Source organism: Ciconia boyciana, chromosome 3 (genome assembly GCF_034638445.1).
Source record: "Ciconia boyciana chromosome 3, ASM3463844v1, whole genome shotgun sequence".
NCBI lineage: Eukaryota > Metazoa > Chordata > Aves > Ciconiiformes > Ciconiidae > Ciconia > Ciconia boyciana.
Window position 1 is genome coordinate 61100033 of NC_132936.1, and position 20490 is coordinate 61120522.

Here is a 20490-nt window from a genome sequence, read left to right on the forward strand (position 1 = left end):
CTCAAAGATGAAAGCTTCATGAAACCACATCATCATACCACCATGCCAGTTTCCAGACTATATTGTTATTTCTAACCAAAGCTGAACCTTCTCAGTTTAACTGAATTACCACTTGAAAGAAATTAATAGCAGGTGTTTCATGTAGTGAAACGCCAGAAGTTGCTTGAAAACTACAAAGACGCAGCAATGTGTGACTACATCTATAGTTACATTTCTAGGTTTGTTTTACATTTGTTAAATATAATGTGTTGAGTGTCAGTTTCTTCAGATGTTTACCGAGGAGATGCCCACACTGGAGCAAAGCGTCAGTCAGAAGGGCTGGTGGTGCAGATCCTGTGCACTTACCATCTAGCTCCTGGCAAAGTGCGCAAGCACAAGTAGGTGCTGAGGCATAAACTTCCCACCGAAGGGTATTTAAACTAACTTAACTACTTTTCTGTGAAGCAAACGAGAAGCACTTGTTTAAGCTTTGCCTCCTGCTCTGCTGCAGACACAAGACACATTCAGTTGAGCTTTTACCCTCTTATAGTCATTTCAGAAGCAGCTTCCTGACCACAGTCCAGTAGTAGTATAGATATTACTGTATATAACACACATCTGAAGACTCAAACATATTCCTTCATATGCCAGATTGAAGGCTGCATACTAAAGCAGCAATAAATTTGTGTCCTTTACACACTATTATGTGCAATGATTTACATAGTAAAACAGAAGTAAAATACAAATGTAGACTTAACTGCCATAGAGAGACCTGTTTAGACAGTACTTACACAAAAATAAAAAAAAAACGTGGACAGAAATGTGAGCATCCTGCTTTAAAACAAGCCTTTAATTTGTCTTTCCTGTGTGCAGCTACAATCAACTGAGGGCACAAATAACAGGATATTTCCAGCCAGCTATCTGATTATACTCACAGATCAAATAATGACACATCTAAATCTAATTATTTTAACTTTAATTCATAGCCTCTGATATTTCAGTGCAATCTTAGACTAATCTGTTTGTTTTTCCTCATTGTGAGGAGTTTTATCAGAAATACAAAATGAATAATTTCCATGGAAATTCAATTTTTTCCTCTAACTCCCCTTTTTATTAGCAGGGCGTTAAATAATAAAGATTTCCCTCACTTCTTCCTACAAAGAGGCTTTGTCCTTCTCTGGCCTTACTTTACCCAGATTTTCTGAGATAGCGTTTAATTTATCATTACTATCTTCACCATCTCCATCTTGGACTAAATCCTAGACAGTAAAATAATACACTGTAATATGGAAGGAAAAATGCCTCAAGCAGGCTGAAACTGTTCTCTTCTCTGTCCACATGCCTCTTTTCTCTATTCATCTTCATAATTGGAAATCATGGTAGTAGCTTCTGACTTTATCAGCTGAATTTATCACTGAAAGTTGCTCAATATCTAATTAACATGATAAATTAGCACAACTTTTGCATTTATTCACATTCCACCTGAACATGCTATGTTAATTTACCATAACAGAAGATGACAACTCACAATATTGGATATGCTTTATTTTCATCTACTTCCATTTTACCAAAACACTGCTGGACACTACAGAGAACACTTGTTCAGTTTGATTAATGCTGGCAGATTCTTACCTTGGGTTGCAATGTAGTGACTTGGTCTCTGATATCCCTAAAACAGCAATATAAGTTGGTCTGAGTACCATATTATTAACAGAGAGGGGAAAATAAAAGCATAAGGGTACTACAGAATTCTTATCTCTAGACAACGTTTTCAGAACAAATCAATATTTAAGAGCAGCATGAAGCTCAACACCTAAAAAAATGGTTAATACTGAAAAGGTTCAAATGACAACAGATAAAATGGAAGTAAGAACATCTGACTTGAACAGACATTATAGTGTATGGGAAGGAGTATTCTACATGGGTCCCTTGGGCCTAAAAATGAGTCCTCTATTGACAATATCTCCCTAGCCGAATAAATGGGGGCGTTTATTTAAAATTTAGTAAAAATTGTCTTTGCCACCAGATTATCTCAATAGTCGATCTGTGTTCCCAACTCATCCAGTATGAAAAAATACACAACTTTTGTCTTCTTCCAAAGAGAGAATTATTGTAAGGCACAAAGAGGTATGTACCCGAGCCCTAACTAACGGGGACAGAGCTGGACACTGTGGTGTGTGCACAGAATCAAGGTCCTACTGCAGTGGAATCTTATGCAAAATATTTTGTGCTACTGCACAAAATGTGCATCAATTATACTGGACATGATATGCACAAGTATATACACATACATATATAGACAGATAGATAAATAAGCCTACATGACTAAGCCTTTCCAATTAGCTGGGTCTATGCCAATGCTAGTGGTACTGTACAGCATTAATCGTCTGCATAAAAATCACAAGACAAAGAGATTCTACTATTGAGGAAATAATTCAGAATATATTTTGACCAGTGCCAGCAACATTAGCTACAAAGAGGAAGGAAACTTCAGTATTGCTGGAGAAGACAATACAGAATTTCACAACATGCAAATGTTAAAGAAATAACTCCAATTATTTTCTAGGTTACAGTTTTATTAGGTCACTTGATTCAAGTATTGCATTACAGGGGAACACAAGTCCTTAGATTCCTGGTATTCACAAGATGCTACTAAAGTGAAGGATTTCAGTGTACCCAAGGAGTTTATATCCTTTTCCATGGACTGCTTCATTATCCTGTCTAGAGTGAGAGCACCTTCCTCGGGGGTTATGAAAAAACTTGTGAGTATCTTACTCTTGGTTTTACAAGAGACCAAGATTGCATCAAATGACTAAAAAATTTCTCCTGGAGTCCTTAATATCAAGCCCCAGCTTCAAATTATGAAAGTGGAACCTATGCTATGCTGTTTTACACTCAGTAATGCTTTCCAGAAGAAGGTAAAAATGTCACTTTAAAATTGCAGAGTGCCAGTTTTAACTTCTAGCTTTCCTGTCTGGTTATAATGAGATTCAATTTACTCCTAAATAACAGAAACAACATCCTCAAGGAACTGGAATTATTACAAATATGGGAGAGTTTTCTTGTTTAAGGCCCCAGGCAAAATACCACAGGCCTAACACTTCACAGAGATGGCTGTGTAAAAATATCAAAATAAAAAGAACACGATATACCTGGAGCTTTGGAATTACTTTGAATACAACAACTTGTTTATTCCTAAGGTGTTAACTGGATACAACTTATGTTTTGTTAATCAAAACACCTGGCAGAATTTGTTCAAATTTCCTATTTGCATCAGGGTTTTTTTTACATTTATAATTTAATTTGTATTTTAATCAAAGCATGGAATTTCAAACTTTAGAAGTTTTCTGCAGAAGCAAGGGAATTTCTACTATGTTAAAATATTTTTATATATACATATATGTTTGTGTATATACTTTGTAATACCTAAATTAGCACCTTAAGGCAAATGTCAGCTAATTATTGTTTGTATAAATTGTTGTTAAAAACACCCCCTCCCCCCACCCTCAAAGGCCATCATCCCTCCCTTTTTGCCAAACATATATTATGACTACTTCACAGGTACATTTTCAGATGACTACAGTACAGTATACTATCCAGCTTCTCACATATAAATGGGAAGGGGAAAAGAAAAGCTAGTGGCCAAAATCATCATCATCATAAAAAAAAAGTGAACAGCAAATTCTCTTTAACAGACAGGTTCACCTGAGTTATCTAACAATACCTAACAATATTCAGAGCTATATTAAAAGGCTAAATTATCTTTTCAAAACAGGTACAAAAAATATTCACACAAAAGGAAATTTTTTAAAGGAACAGATGAGACAAATTAGATGAGGCATGCATAGTTATCTATTGATAAAAATAGAATAGGAAAGGAATTAATAACAATATCTATATTAAATATTTACAATAGGATGCTGTTATTCACATATAGTGGTACTTACATCCCTGTACAGCCAAATCTACAGGCCAAACCAAAGTCAGATGTGAAAGAAAGCACAACAATGTCAGTGAGTACTAGGACGTAGAACAAGGAAAGTGTACATTTTGTTCTTAATAAAAGAAAGCTTTCAGTAAATTTGTAGGCATAACATGCAATAGTTTCGCATAGAGAAGTTGGCAAATTGAGAGGGAGAAAGCTGTGCAATCCACTCACATCTATGTAGTTGGCATTAATGTAATCTGAAGATGGATCATCTTCAACAGGTTGCAAAATCACCCTGGAGTGGTCATCTGTAAAAACCAAGTGGTTACGGTGCCTTTTTGAAGTGTGATTTTTAAGTAAGATATTATGGTAAGTCATCTAGAAAACCAAAATCAGCTGGCATAAGCGCCTCACAATTTATGACCCTTAAATAGTACGTGGTTACACAGAATTACAAAGAACCATTTTGTCTGAGGCCTCCAATTACTTCAAAAATATTCACTAAACTTCATTAAGTGTAGCTGAAAGGTATCACACCATTACACGTGGTTAAAAAGACACAAAGAAACCAGGTTACTTGCTCAAAGTCCCTTTCAAAATCAGCTCCACTGATGGTAATCTAGAAAACCAAAAATCCTGATTACTCTTTCCTTACTTCTGACCCCAGCCTGCTTAAGTTCATATTGAGACATTAAAAAAGTAAGTTAGCAATGGTTAGCAATGCACTTTGGATCTGATGAAGAGGTAACTCTACCCGTTCAGGGACTTCTCCAATAGCTTCATTCCTGCATGTTCGATAGCATTTGTAAAACAGTAACAAATTGCATTATCCCAGGGGATGAATCTAAACTATTGAAACTTTATGCCTAAAGACAAGAGACAGAACCCTCTGATTTTAGTCACGTCTTTTGATCATCAGTTTTACACAACTTCTATTCAGGTGTATCAGCTATAAATCACATAAAGCAGAAAAGTTTTGAAGCTGTCAGATTTACCTGAAATAAACTGTAACTGTAGAAATCTGCCACAGAATTAACATCCAAATGAGTGCTAGCTTGTCGCTGTTATATGCTTACCACAGCTTGCACAACAGAGATGCAAATGCGAAATTCGGCCTGAGTTATAAAAGGAAGAAAGTTGAACTGTGACGAACAAAAAAAAAAAATGCTGGAAAAGGCACTGTCCTCCTCCTCCGCTTGGGCTATTAAGCAGCTATGCCATCGGAGACTTGTAAAGAAAGAGAGAACACGGCACGAGTAACACACGACTATGGCTACCGCTCAAACCAAGCACACTGATACTCACATGCTATAATGTTTCCATAGCGGTTCTTTGTTCTGTTTTGATCCTTCTTAGCGACATCCCAAGAAGCTGACTGCCCCTCAAAGAAACTCTATAAATAAAAATGTTCCGAAAGAAAACATTCTGACCATTAATTTATCTCCAAAAATAACAGTTTAAAAGAACTGCCCTACCATAAAGTAAGCTCAGCTTTGCTTGTCCGCTCTGGTCACCCAGACGGCACCATGGTATAGAATATATCTAGAGAAGAAAGGAGGCTCTCTCCCTCTGACTGCTACGGATCAATGGGCAAGTCACTGAGGGACTCCAGAGGGATTTCAAATCCTGGAATCAGTGGAAGGCTAAACTTGCTCAGACATCCTTGCTATGGAGGAACAACAGTAAGCTGAGAAAGCACAGGGAGGCCGACCACCCTGCTTACAAGACACCATAATATATAGCCTGTTTACTACAGAATTACATTGCTTTCCTCATATGGCTTAGTAAAATGGCTTTTCTTCCTACAGAGTCATCAGGAAACCTCCTCTGCCAATGTTTATTGTTCATGTTGTTTTTCCTCATATCCCTCCCTCTAGCCACTAGCAAAATTATTCTACATTTTTGAACTCTTCTTAAGAGTCTGATCTCTCAGTAGTGATAGAAGTAGCTTTTATTCCTCCTCGGCTTTTTCTTCATTGCCTGTAGATATTTTACAGCTGTTGCAGGTCTACGCTATTCTTTCCTTCCAGATGTTCTCTTATCCTGACCTGGGTAAGTTACCTCCAGAAAGTACACAGTAGCCACAGAAACAAAACTTTAATGCACACTCAGAAGCCCAAGCCAGGGCAAAGATGTCACGTATGGTACTAGAAGTCGCAACAAGTAGGAAAACACCTCATGTGGCATCAGGGACCACCCTCCTCCCCCAGCAGTGGCTGACACTTAGGTTTAGCCCTGAAGTTAGGCAGAGCATAACGAAGCGTATTTAAGTAAAAGAGAGGAAAAGAGAATAATATTCTTTTAAAAACCACACATTTATTTATTCCGGTTCTTATGTTACAGGAGAGACAGCTGTAGAAAGGAGAGAAGGTTGAAAACTGAGTCAGAAGAGATTACTTACTCAGAGAAAACTCATTTTAAACCTAGCTGTATTGCATGCGACCTTAGCAGTACCATTCCCATCTTTACTGTGTGTCCTGCCTGATACTCTAATCCCACAGAATCACAACAGATTCAGAGATCAGAAGCAAAAGGAATCTGTACTCATCTTCTACCTCCGGTGCTGGGAATTTTTTGCTTCCATTTTAACATTAAAGTTGTAAGCAGACATGCTCAGGCAGGTCTAATTAGAACTTCAAGAAGTTACTACCCTCAGTACATCGTAACTGCTTCTCAGCTGGAGTTTAGTCCCAGTATTGCCCTACTGAGATGCTATAATAAATCATGAGAGTGCTTCCAGCCAGTGCTTCTTGCAAAACCAGCCAGGTTAAATCTTCACTTTAACCTAATCCAGGAGATCTGCACTGAAGATGGCTCGGAAAACTCACATAACTAATTACAGCATTTCAACTAAGAAGCAGCAACAAAAGGGTGGCAACTTCTTACAATATGCCAAAAAGATTTAGCAGGGCATGTCTTCTTATGTCCTAGGGGATACAGAGAGTGTTTCTTCCAGGCACTTTTAATGGCTCAAACCATTGGACTCTACTATTTCACTTTTGGTTTACATATATAGGAATCTTATGCCTGCTTATCTTTATCTGTTTTTCACTTAAACCCATGACATTTAGTTGCATTCTTTTGCAATGCAATGCAAACAAAAGGCTGCTCCTTTCAAAGGGATTTTTCCTAGCACAAACCCACCACTGAAGATCTCACCTCATACTCCTCTTTAAATCCATAGCTGTCAGAAGTCTTCATTAGGTTAATATGCTGCAGCAGATCAGCCACCCTGATGGCAGGGTGCAGCTGTCCAGTCTGGTATGGGGATTCTGTGCCTTCGCAGAGGTAACGAGGGACATCCAGGAGCCGGCTGGACTCTGCTGTCGCACTGTGATTTTCATCTGTGTTCACAAGAAATCAATGCATTAGGTACCTGCAGGGCAATAACACCTGCTGCTATACATATCAACACCTATCTTCAACCTCTTCCTTCAAAAACATGCCTAATTTCTGAGAATGCAAAGCACTTACTCTCCAGCACATAAATACTGTGAAGTACATAAAGGAATTTAACTGCAAACACATACAAAAGTTTGCAATCCTTCATCCCGCAATAAAGATGTCTGAAGGGCATTTTATTTGAAGCTACAAAACTTTATGACATTAATGTACTTGGAAACTCCAGCCTCTATCACCCAAAGTAACTTTTTTAATGGCTAATATGTATCAACAGCAATACTACACCTTAAACAATAAATTAGAATAACTCTGTAGTGGTATCAGCACATCATTTGTCTAAAGCCAACAAACAGTAAATTGAGATCCCAGTAAAAAAGAGAAGCAATTATGCTACCGCTTCAGAACACCACCTCCATTTGGGAAGATGAATCAGCACTTCAGAGTGGTCATTTGAACTCAGGTCTTTTAGTACAGAAATGAAACTGTTGAGTGTGCTGATTTCAGCCACAGTTTTTGCTCTATATAAACAAAGAAGTCTCCTCTAATGCCATACATTACACCAATTCTCTTATCAAAATCAAATGTCAAAGCTGCGTGATCACATTTAGTCAATCCCTTCTGTGAAATATAATTTTTTTAAAAATTAACAATCAGCAGTTCAAATGAATTTAGAGAGGAAGAAAAATTCTAATGGAAACCTCTTTGGAAAGTAGCTACCGAAATGAGAAGTGGGTAGCTGACCCCTCCTACACTTCTTTGAAATCAGTTTACCATTTTCCTTGCAAAGGATCCAGATTAGGAAGTAAAACACTCTGGGGGAAAAAAATGAACACCCCAAGGGTGGGATTTTCTTCAATTCCACCAAAATGCAAACCCCGTTAATGCCTTCTGAAATGAGATCTCCTAGTAAGAAACGTGATTCTTTGAACTGTCACACAAGTTGCTAATTTCAGTACATTTAAGCCTCACTAAACTGCCTAGTAATGCGAGTGACATGCAGCAGTCACTTTTTATTGTAGTGTTACCCATATTAAATCATACACGTTTCAAACCACCTCAGGATTTGCAGTTCTCCCCACTCCTTGCAGTATACTTACCAGTAATAGGCACTTTAACCCATTGAAGCAGCAAAAAACAATGAGTGAACAGAACATAAGAAATTTATTTCAGGACTATATTAGAAAATGACTAAAAGAAAATGACATTAAAAGTTGTTAAAGCTTCACAATAGGCAACAATGAAAGCCGTTTTAAAAATACAAGGGCCACATTATTATGCCATCAATGTAATGATAGGGACTTAAGAAAAGCAAAATTGTCATACTAACTTAGTGCTAATGTACACAGAATGGAGAGTAGCATTAATAACCTATACATGAAGAAAAAGAAACCTAGTACAGCTACAAAGTATTAAGAGCTTCATATACATTAACATGTTCTATAATTTAGAGCCCATAAATTTTTGCTCATCTCTCAATAAATCAGAGGAAAACTGTTTCGTGATGCTGGGCCAAGCAAGGGCTACATAGAGATGGAGTAGGCCAAATGATCTAGTTCCAAAGGAACAAGCTTACCGGTACCCAACCCATTCTACCCAGTGTACCCAAAAGCTTGTCTATTTCTCTCTGTTATTTCAGTCCATGCAATGAAAAATATTACCTCTTCCAACTAGCATTGCTTTGCTTATACCAGGAGATTATCATGCCCAAAACACCATAACCAGTAGACGGAAATGCAGACAGGAACTATTTAACTGTTCTTCAACTAATCCCTTTCCTCACTGTTCACAGATGCCCGTGTCTGTGTCTGCCACAATGTAGGGGCAACACATTGACCTTTGGAATATGCTTACGGCCTAAATGAGCTATTAGGAATAGCTTGACAAGTATCACCAGACAGTATCTATGTAGCTTGTAAGTGCCTGAAATAAAGCTAAAAGATACAAGATGATCTCAGAAGAATTTCAGGAAAAGACTAATTTCCTATGACTGTAAGTCCATTGCTCTAATTTTGGGAAGTATTGAAAATTACTGAGTCTACCCCTTTGCTCTTTCAGGCATTGGTGCTATTTCACCACCCCTCATAAACTTCTTAAACCACCTGGTTAGGTTTCCGTGGGCCCTACGGAAAGTAGAAGGCTCCAGCATCTAACTGCTCTGATGGTTATAAACTTTCTAAGACACTACTGTAGTCAAGAGAATGGCATTTGCAACATTATCAAAAGGAAATATGACTTGATAAATCTCCCACATGGTGAGTATACACCAGCTTGACAAAGACCAAAGACTACTCACAAATAGTGATTTGCTGTCAGTCTCAGAGGACACTTTACATGAAGATCTGCAAAGGTTCCTCCTGGGTATACTCTCTACCAATATTTTTACCCACAACTTGCATAATGGGATAGAAAATACCCTGACAGTATGGGCAGAGGGCACTGAGCCGTAAGGCACCACAAGCACTTCACAAGTACAGGATCAGATTTCAAAGTCATCTTGATTATTTGGGAGACAATGCAAAAATCAACCAAGTGAATTAAACAGTGAATGCAACATACTGTGTGTAGGAAAGGGAAGTAAAATATATAACTACAAAATGGATTAATGGACTGGGTAACGATAACTGGGATTTTAGCATGTAACTCAATACAAGTCAGCAACACGAGTGCAATAAAAAGGACAAAATACAGCTCGGGTAGCAGGAACACTACAAGTAGGGCATGGGGGTACCTATTCCACTCAGCTCAGCATTGACACTTCTTCTAAGAACTGTACCTGATTTGGGGCACCACAATTTAAACAGCGGGGCACCACAATTAAAAAATTCGACCTATGAGTTGGAAAGTGTTCAGAGGAAAAGAATGATAGCAAGTTTAGAAAACATCAGCTACAAGACGAGTGAAAGAACTGGGTTTAACTCAACTAGAAGAGAGACAGTTGAGGACACGTGAGACTTTCAATGGGTAAAAGACTGTTTTAAAAGGACAGGAGTGTGTCAGTTCTCCATATTTTCTATGAGTCTCTCAAAAGGAAATGGCTCAATTCACAGCAATGAGGATGTAGTCTAGATTAGTCTAGTTAGGAAAAACTAGGAGTGAGTAGTAATAATACTCAGTAGTACACCTAGTTAGTAGCAACTAATACTCAGTTAGAAAATTGAGCTTTGGGTCCCAAATAATACTCATATGGATCTGAATTTTATTTTTGTTTAGGAGGAGCGAGGCACTGGAACATGCCACTGCAAAAGTAAAATTCTCTTCACTACAGATTTTTAAAACACAATAGACAATCAATTGCCAGAAACAGTCTATACTATAGGTATAATGTCCCATCTCAAAACAGAGGAGGGATTAAATTGTCTCCAGGTCCCTTTAAGCTTTACCTCTAGAAATCTAATTTTCAACCTCAGTTTATATTCATGTCTACGTCCTGATACTTGTCTTTTATCCTAAAATAACCTCAGTAACTGACTGAAACTCAGTGCTGCACATTGTGTTTATCAAACAAAGAACTTTGGTACAAATTATACTTTTACCTCTGTATTTTTAAAAAAAACTCTAAGACGTGCATTCAGTGTTAGATGAGACACAGAAACAAGCAGCCTGTTACGTTCCCAACATCTGTTCTTCTTTTGAAAGTAAGTACAAAGTTGAAAAACTTACCAGTTAAGGTCAATTGAAAAATGTAATTAATACAGGTATACAAGAATATTTGTACAGAACCTACAAACAAAGTTGTTGTTTGCTCTTGGATATTTCAGAAGTTCTTCCCTTTTCTATTTTTCTTTTCATTCTTGTTACTTACTTAAAAAATCAAGCTTTGGGTACCAAATAATACTAATATGGATCTGAATTTTATTTTTACATATCTCTTAAGAGAGTTCTAGTTTCACATGTCAGTTCATTGGAACTCAGTTTGAATGCTCTGGGGAGAAAAGTTTTAGTATTTTCCATTTACCTATTTCCTCACTTACTCTTCAGTTGGCACTGACTAGGAGTAACTTCTTAATGAGAACATAAAATAAGTTTTATTCTAAAAGCAGTGTCAGTTTAATTCCGAATTGATAAACTGAGTGTAGAGTTATTTTCTGACAAGAGCATAGCTATCTCTTACATAAAACAAGCTTTTCTAATGTTCAACCATGCAAGGAGACAAAACTCATGCAGGAATGGATAATGAAGGACTAGGGTCCTCACCTAACACAGCTGTCGGCACAAGTGGATCATTGGGCACTGTAGGAAAACAAAGCTCATGAAGAAATACATTACCCTCAATTTGTGTATTTTTAAGAATAAAAACAATATACTTCAGAGTATAACCAAGTGATAACTAAACCCCATTAATTTTGTTACAACAGAAAAACAGAATGAATACACAGTTCCAGAAAGCATCCTGAATAAAAGAGGAATGAAAGGCATTGATTTTGGACTTCAGAAATGTAATGATAAAGGCAAAGAGATTCTTACTAAAATGAAATAAAGAAGACATTACATGCAATTTAGCTTTTGAAAGGGCTCCTCCTTCACTATTGTTCTTTTGCTTCACAATAAAGGTTCACTTTCACAGAACCAACTCCTTTCCTTTTAAAACCATCCTCTCATGTAATACTTGAATAGCTCATCTCAAAATAAAATGGTATTTCTTTAAAGTCTTCCAGGTAATTTAAACAATTATATACATATTTACATAAAAGTTAATAGCTTTTTTAATGTGCAATGCCAAAGATACTGCTCTTAACGAGTGTAGGAAAATCACAGGTACACAGACGCAGACGTTTGAATAAAATTCACGGAATTTTATCATTCTTTATCACAACTAGAACCATGCAGAGACAAAAGTGCTGTTTCGGACAGAAATGGTGGAATCCAGAATTTGGTTTTGTTCCAATCTGGAACAAAAATTTGAAATATCAACAGCTCTGTGACAAAATTGAGCTCCAGTTCTCAAGCAATCTGCCTAAAAGTTTGTTTCATAGCAGAAAACCCCGGAAGCTTGGAAAGTTCTTTGCCTCAGCACAGATGATGGTCAGGAGAACTGAATCCTCCAACACCCAAAAAATCACATACCTAGGATGCTGGAAAACAGGGATGCCAAACTTCTTTGCCAACCAACCAGGACAGTGGTGGTGGCTGGGGCTCATGGGCTCTTGGCATCACATCAGTCCATCTGGAAGGCTGCCCAAGTGCCTAGCAGCCCTGGCTCACTAATAGCCATGTGGGTTCCTGATGGATACTTTGCCTGGGATCCGCCATAACTTAGTCTAAATCGAACCGTCTTTGCAAACTTGCCTCCACAAATTTCAATGCCAATAAGACACCAAACTTTGGAGAATTTTCAAACAGTTCCAGCCAAGACTGTGTAGAAAAACTCACAGGCTGATACTAAACTCCCATTTATAATTGGTTATGAGACACTTAAAATGTTAGCACTCTGCAGTTTGGTAAGCTTCAATAAACTGAGCAATAAACCCTCCTCCAAAATCCACTTCCCTTACAACAATCAGGAAAGAACTTAAGAGCCTTAAGGGATTTATTTTGCTCAAGCATGGTAAGCAGTATGGGAGGCAGGAGAAGGGAGGTGAAGTGCCATTCCCAAAAGATGGCAATTCAGAAGCAGCTCACACTGCTCAGATCTGTTTAAAGCCAAGCCACAAGTCCATGTGGCCATGAGAAGGCCAGGTTCCTGCCAGCTCCATGGCAGAACTGCGTCTCTTCGGCAACTTACACGCTAGTTTTGAGGTATTCAGAGTCTGCCAGTGGAGTATCTTGCTTTTGTGCAAAGCATAGTGCAGATGCTGGGAGGCAGCTATGCTGGACAGTGGTAGCTATAACCCAGACACTTAACAGTCAGAAACCCAAGCTGCCAAACTTTGTCAAAAGCAGACAGTTGGCAAGTCTACAAAAAAGGAATACAAATATAGAGCAAATTTGCAGACATATTAACAAGCTTGTTCCTAAACTTCACAAACAGCAACAAAAATTGTCAATATTTCCTTCTGTTATAATGTCCTTACTGCCAAAAGAAATAAATTAATTTGGACCTCATATTATTATTCATTGCAGACATGGTGTTATGCAGTAATATTTAATATGTTGGTATTAAATATCCTCATGAGAGAAAACTAAATTTCAGATTTTAATTGAGATACTCTAGAAGTGTAATATTTTCCCCAGAACAAGTATCAACGCATACTGAAAGTACAAGTAAATATTTAAATAACTGGCCACATACAAATAAGGATAAAATATGAACATCCCTACTCAACCTTTGGGTTTACCAGTGTTCCCAGAAAACCTGGAGCTTACAAAAATTTCCCTAAAAAGTAGAACTGTTTGCCATGTTTCTACATTCACCTGCACTCCAGAGTATCTATCACTGTCGTACTTACATCTGGGGCTGAAGTTATGAGAGTCCATAAATGTGATTGAAAGGGGATCCTCTGCATGCAGGGTGCTCTGGTCAGCATAACTCCTATCCATCGCATTCACCATGTGTGTCATCTCCTGGCGGGTGGTCCCCATGGCATCCTTGCGCTTCTTCGCAAGTTTGCTGCCCAGCCAAAAAAAAAAACCCAAACCACCTTAATATTTGATACACATTGATGTCTACAGTAATCATCATCTATAATCCTGAGTGACTGAAAAGTTTGGCTCTTTTTCCTGTGTACAACTTCCAGTGTGAAACTGATAAAACTATGCACCCTGCTATGAAAGAGTTGCGACCATGTGTTTTCTGTACACACACAAATGCTGTAATGGAAGCGCTAACTTCTGTACCCTGGTAATATTTTTTTTTTCCTGCGGAGTAATTACACTAATATAAACAAATTAGAGAATATAATTACATGTTAACTGAAATGATAAATAAGAAGCATCTGTGCGTGCAGTTTTATCAACCATCTCCATTTAGATCTGTGTTTTGATTTTATAAATGGATAATTCATTCCCCTTGCTTGCCTTGTTAGGAAGAAATCGCTTAACCTTCTAAATTACTTTGTTAGTCAAAAAACCTATGAAATAACAAAAGAAACGTAATTATTCAATATGGATTCATATTACCTTTTATGTTAAAAGTTGTTCTTCCCATTCAGTACACAAGATATAACGATACCACACTTTGTTCCTGACACTGAACTTTGGGTTCTTTAAAAAACAAACAAAACCCCCCTCACCACTCTACCCTTTCACGCCGTTTGGGAACATCTTAAATTTTGACATTAACAGTCTTACACTCTGAATGTATCACAGCAACCTGATCTATATAACTAAACCCCCCAAATTAACAGCCAATGTCCTTGAAGTGCACACTTCAGAAATATCTCTCAATTCTTTCCTTTTGATGAAGAACTGGAAGTGATTTTCACTGTCTTCAGAAGTCAGATGGAAGCAGACAATATATTTTAATTATCACTTAAAGCCTAGTACTCTTAAAGCATATATCTCAAGTAGTAGGAAGTATGCAGAACTGCATGAAGTGCACCTTGGTTCTGCAGGAACCTGTGACATACATTAGACTTCTGAAATCTCCCTGTTTTCCTCTGAAGCTGTGACTGCAATATAATAGATAGCCAACCTGCTTATTTGGATAAATCTGACACCACCTGGGAGACAGACAATCATCACCGAAAATACTGGGTTCTTGAAAACGTATGTTTAAAACACAGCTTAGCTTCACAAGCTTTTTCTGCATAAAATATCATCAAATATCTTGTTAACTGTTTAGACAGTGTTTATCTTACATTTCTCTGACTAGAAAGACTGCTTGCTCTTCCTCTATTCTCTTGGTAACTTTTAATATTCTGTGCTGTTCTCTAACAGTAGACAAAAAGAATATTAGTGTAAATTATCCATCAATTTACTTTCTATGTCCTGGAACATCCACCAGAAAGGACCTACACCACTCTCTAGGGCAGGGAGCACTTAATGTTTTTGCATATTTAAGAAAATATTAGAGGATTGTTTCTGAAGTTAATAGTCTTGGCTCACAATAGGGAGCCACAAAGTAGGATACAGATGGAAAAAGCACTCTTGAAAATAACACAGATTCTTTCACGGATGAGACTCATCTCCTTATTTTGTGTCACATCCCTCCTCCCCCTTTCTTCTCCCCATTTACAGATAGACTAGTTGGAAAATTGCTACTCAATAACCCCGTCGCTAAAAAAATCCCAAAGGTGGTCTCTAAACTGATCATTTTTTCATCAAACCTTTGTGGTGTACATGAGCGTTCTCTGTGTATCAGTTGTACAGTGAAAACTAAAAAAACAGTGACAGTTGGATGTCCCCCCTAAAATGCTTTATTTTATACATTTACTCCATACATTCCTATTTACTTAAGAAAAGCTGGTTTAAATGATACTCTGGTCGAACAAATGAAGACTATCAGAATGTCCAGAAGTGAAACCGCTTACACTTTATAACTGGTTCCAATACTATCAAAGCTTCCACAGTCTAGTTCAGACTTTTTTTTTAAAGTTTCAAAGCCTTTCAGATAGTCTCTATACACTGAAGATCGCCTTTTCCTAATGCCACCTCAGAAATGGAACAAAAAGACTATTACATCTCATCTCTCGACTATATTAAGCCCTTCTTTGAAGCATCACTTTGTAACAAAACTTGCTAGCTATGCTAAATAAATCAACAGCTATTAAGGCTTTCAAATTATTAGCTTATTACAGTAGCTACTTTCTAATTCTTATGCTCTGCCTCAACTCCTAAAAAAGCCCATTGTGTCGTAGCACCACAAACCAAAGCTGCTGGGAAATGGGAGGACAGCTTTATTGTTCAACAGCTCCTGGCTCCCTTGGGGTTTGACTTCTTTTTCCTTTCCTTTTTTCCTTCCCTCACTAGGCTAAAGGCACATGCAATCTGTGCTTCAGGAGAGTTAAGCAAATCGTTAGGTTAAAGTACCTGAGGCTGACAGAAAGTGTAAATGATTCTCATTATCTGCTAAAGGATCCAGTTGGGTGAACCTGGCAGGTGGGTGTTTCAGTGGGAGCTGGAGAGGAAAAGCGCTCCATCATAGGATGAAACTGTGCGGTTAATTATCTCGAGCTGAAGCAATTGTTATTTAACAAGGAAATTATAATTTGTCACAATAAACCGGAGAATGGCAGCTAGCTAAGTCAGCTTAGCTTTTTTTTTTAAGTTTCTTTAAAGAAGTCAACTAATCTGCTTAAAAACGTGGAAGAGCATCATTATCAGACACCACTGGTTCATCAAATTACTTGAGTGCATTCTCAGATCCCCCCTGAAGTCAAGGGCTTTATGCATTTATTTAAAATTAAGAATGTGTGTAACTGCTTTGCTTGATCACAGCCAAAACTGCCACAGCCCTCACAAAAACTCATTTGGCCAAAACGTATTAAAAAAGTCAATTTTGCTTCAATGAAGCAAAACTTTATGTAAACCAATGCCATGAAGCAAGATCCACACTTAAAAATGTGTTTGCAAAGCACCTTACAAGCAACAGACGCAGACCACTTCACAAAAATATTTCGGGGGTGGGGGGGGAAGGTTGGTAGCACAGAGGCAGACGTGTTGCTCTGCCGTTGGTAGGGCACACACCTATTTATAAAGGTCTGGCATCTGCCTACAATCTGCGTAGGAAAAGTGGTGCACAGGATCACTCCTGAACTGATAGGCTAAGAACAAACTATTTGTGATTTACAAGCACAGTTCTCTAGCTAGGAAATGGGAAAAGAGGTATTCTCCTTAGTGTGATGTGTCGCTGTGAATCATAATGCAAATTAAATTATGATTACAATAAACCAAAATGATAGTTATGGGAAAAACTGTAGCAAAAAGCAAAAGTCTCAATATACAGTTAGAAACACAATATCCCTTTAAAAAAACAGGGTAAGAATAAGAGGAACACTGATACAAGCAATTTTTCAAGCCTGAGAATAAAGAAAGGTAACTATCAATAAAACTTTAGGAAAATTATAGAAACTGTTTTTCTTTTTTAAAAAGGGATACTGCATCTTTAAAACATGTAAAACAGTAAGTCACCCATATTCTACTTACAGATAGTAGGAGTAAGAATAGTAGCTCCTCCTGGCAAGCAAATCACAGACAGTGGAAAAAGAGAAGCAATGGTGAATGAAAAGCGTGACTCTGTCACATTCAATAAAGCAGAGAAATGTGCGTTTAAAAAAAAAATTGAAAAATTCATGTTTCTTTGGTTAGCATTTCAACTTGCTCATGCACAAACTAGCCTTACTTTGCCATGCAATTAAAAAAAAAAAACCACTAGCATATAAAAATGATTTGTTTTTCAGAAAGATCACTTGAGAAAATTACATGCTGAGATTTCATTTATTGCCAAAAAAATTTGAAAATTAAATGGATTGTGTATTTTCAACATGCAGTTCAGCATAATACAATGATTACCACCTAGATGTCATGACAAATGAACAGCTGTGTACAAATCTTGTGCAGTAAATATGCTTTTTACTTTTCAGTTACAAAAACTAAAGATTGCATTAATAAATACATTTAATCAGAAAACAAATTTCATGTCATTCATTTTAACATCTTTATCGGTACACAGGTGTATACATATATGTTTGTATGCGTACTATATGTAGCTATATGAGTACACACATTTTAAAGAATACATGTTTACAACAGATATGTGTGTACTGACATATAGACCACACATTTCCTGAATGCAAACATATGTTTTCTACTTTAAAATCTTACAATTGGAAATGCTGATGTTGTCATGCTAAGCATTAAAAATATGGAAGGTAAACAAACGGAAGGAAATGAAGGACATTTGGAAATAGTCCAACAATGACTTAGAAAATAAAAATGGCATTGCTTGTTAAAGATGCAGTATCCCTTTTCTTAGCTGGTTTGATTACTCCAGTAAAACTCTGTAAGAGCTGTTAAGAGCTTCATTCGGGAAAACTTCAAACCAATTTGTACAAAATGATCAGGCAAAGCCTAAAACATCTCAAGCTCATGAACAAAACTGCTTAGTACTCCATTTTTCAATAAAATGAAATGCTGCATTTAATCAGATTGAGATAGCGATGGCCGTGCATAGGACTTAATAAACCAATGAAAATGCAGAAACCATTTTTTAATTGACTTTTCCGTGTAATAAGCTGTGGTCAATTCAGGTACCAAAAGGGATACTACATAATGGATCACTGAATATGTACACTACAGAAGATGATTCAAATGGATCGGTTTTCAGTCCCACCACAACTAAGTGAAGTGTGTTTATGTACGTGTGAATGTGTCAGGGATTTTATAGCTGTTCCTGGCTTCATTATATGAATTGCCCTGATTCACTAGATGGACTGAATTAACTGAGGTATACAAAGGTTTTCTATGCTTTTTGTAAGAGACCTTGACTAAAGCTGGTATTAAAAAAAAACCTGCCCACTTTCCCTAAGGGGGGGGGGGGGGGAGGGGGAGGGGAAATGGCACACCTATAACATATGTGATAGATGACCAATTAAACTATTATGATGAAAAATTGCCAAACATTAAAGATTCATTAAACAGGTTAATTTCTCACCTATTTTGAATACAAAATAGTACAGGAGTTTAGAAATGTTATGTGCTTTAGAATGATGATTAAGTATCATTCCTAAGAGGGTACTGCCTTCACAGGTTCAGAGAAGGGAAGGGGGAAAAAGGGGAAATTTTAAAATATCATTTCATGGACATAATTAACTTACTTTCATCAAACAATTCAACAGTGAAAATACGAGTCTAAAAGGACTCTGAATGCAAGAGGTAAAAAGGATAGGAAAAATGAACACATTGAATTTTAAGCTTTTTTTTTTTTGTTACCTGCAAAACTAGTCAAACCCATCTGGAAGTGACTGACATTATATAGTGGTAGACAGTCTCTCACACACACACACACACACGTGCACACACAGAGCGTCTTCTATTAAATATAAGGGGACCACTGCAACACGTGCTAAGATGATACTCCCCAGCACATACCTTGCAATAAAGCTATAAAATAGAGATTTCTTCCTGAAGGCTGAAAAACAACTTCTTTTTTTTGTTTTTCAAAAGTTGTGTAAATAAAGAAAATTGGCTGACTGTATGTCTTTTTTGTATATGATGAGTTGGACCTTTTGCATATGTGTTAATTCTCAACCACAGAAGTAAACAACAGAGAAAAGTAAAAGCACTTTTGGGAAAAATCACATATGTAGCTAACTAACACAGAACACTATAAGCATACCTAATGTTTCTAATGCAGACGTTTCTTCTCCAAGTTATATACCTCCAGGGATAATTGTAAAGAGGCAATAAATTAAAAAAATCTAATGCAAACCAGTAATTATAACATATAGAATGATCTTAGGTACAATTCTAATTTTTTTCTTAATCTTTAAAAATAATAGCAAGATGTATTTCAGAAGAACATTCGCAACATTTACAAATACACTTTTCATTAAGACTTCTGCAAAAGGCAAGGAAACGCAATGCACACACCACTGGAAGACAAAGGTCTCGCTCTACCCAGGAGGAATCAGCTTGTGCCCCTGCAAAGGGGACCTGCCAGGGAGGGGGGGCACAGAAAGAGAGGAATTGGTTTCCATGCTATAACTATGAATTTACAGAGCCATGCTATGAACTTTTATGCCAGGTTAAAAGAGTTGCAACCACTGAGAAGTTGAGACTTTTAAAAACTGACCGAGCAATAGGATAGCACAATTTACTATAGGTAGGAGCATATGGATGTGGAGTTAGCATTGTACAATGCCAGAAGATGGCGATATTGCTTACTGTCTAAGAAAGCACTAACAAAATTAAAATTCATTCAAATTAATACACTTTTAAACAATTTCATGCACTAAGGACTCACTAGATAATTTACAGTGATGTGGTATGACTTTTAAGAAAAATCTCCAGGTTTACAAGAGCATAAATAGAGGTATAAAATTACATTATTTTGCAAGTTGGACAACGTACAGATACAAATAGCTCATTAGAGCTGCATATAGAAACTCAAATTCATTAGGTGATTACAACATGAAAAGTGCAGTAAGTTTGGGGTTTTTTTGCTTTAAAAAGAAAAGCTCCATGAATTTCAATTCCACCCATTTAAATATTCTGTATATTACTCTAACTGCAACTTAAAAGTACTTGGAAATAAGTAAGTATGAGAAAATGTATAGCTATTGGATCCCAAATATAAAGTAATC

At 37.1% G+C, this 20490-nt stretch overlaps 1 protein-coding gene across 4 annotated transcripts in view; it reads right to left on the reverse strand.

The window, feature by feature from the left end:
• Positions 1 to 20490, reverse strand: part of PTPRK (protein tyrosine phosphatase receptor type K) — a 418125-nt gene that overhangs the window by 16893 nt on the left and 380742 nt on the right. For 2 of the 4 annotated variants that reach the window (XM_072855828.1, XM_072855827.1), the window contains exons 15-20: positions 13696 to 13856; positions 11504 to 11539; positions 7067 to 7251; positions 5213 to 5300; positions 4139 to 4215; positions 1612 to 1648 (exon numbers count right to left, since the gene is read on the reverse strand). In XM_072855828.1, coding sequence (XP_072711929.1) covers positions 1612 to 1648; positions 4139 to 4215; positions 5213 to 5300; positions 7067 to 7251; positions 11504 to 11539; positions 13696 to 13856 — 584 coding nt within the window. The remainder of the gene's footprint in view (positions 1 to 1611; positions 1649 to 4138; positions 4216 to 5212; positions 5301 to 7066; positions 7252 to 11503; positions 11540 to 13695; positions 13857 to 20490) is intronic. The other 2 variants (XM_072855831.1, XM_072855829.1) reach the window with 1 other exon arrangement.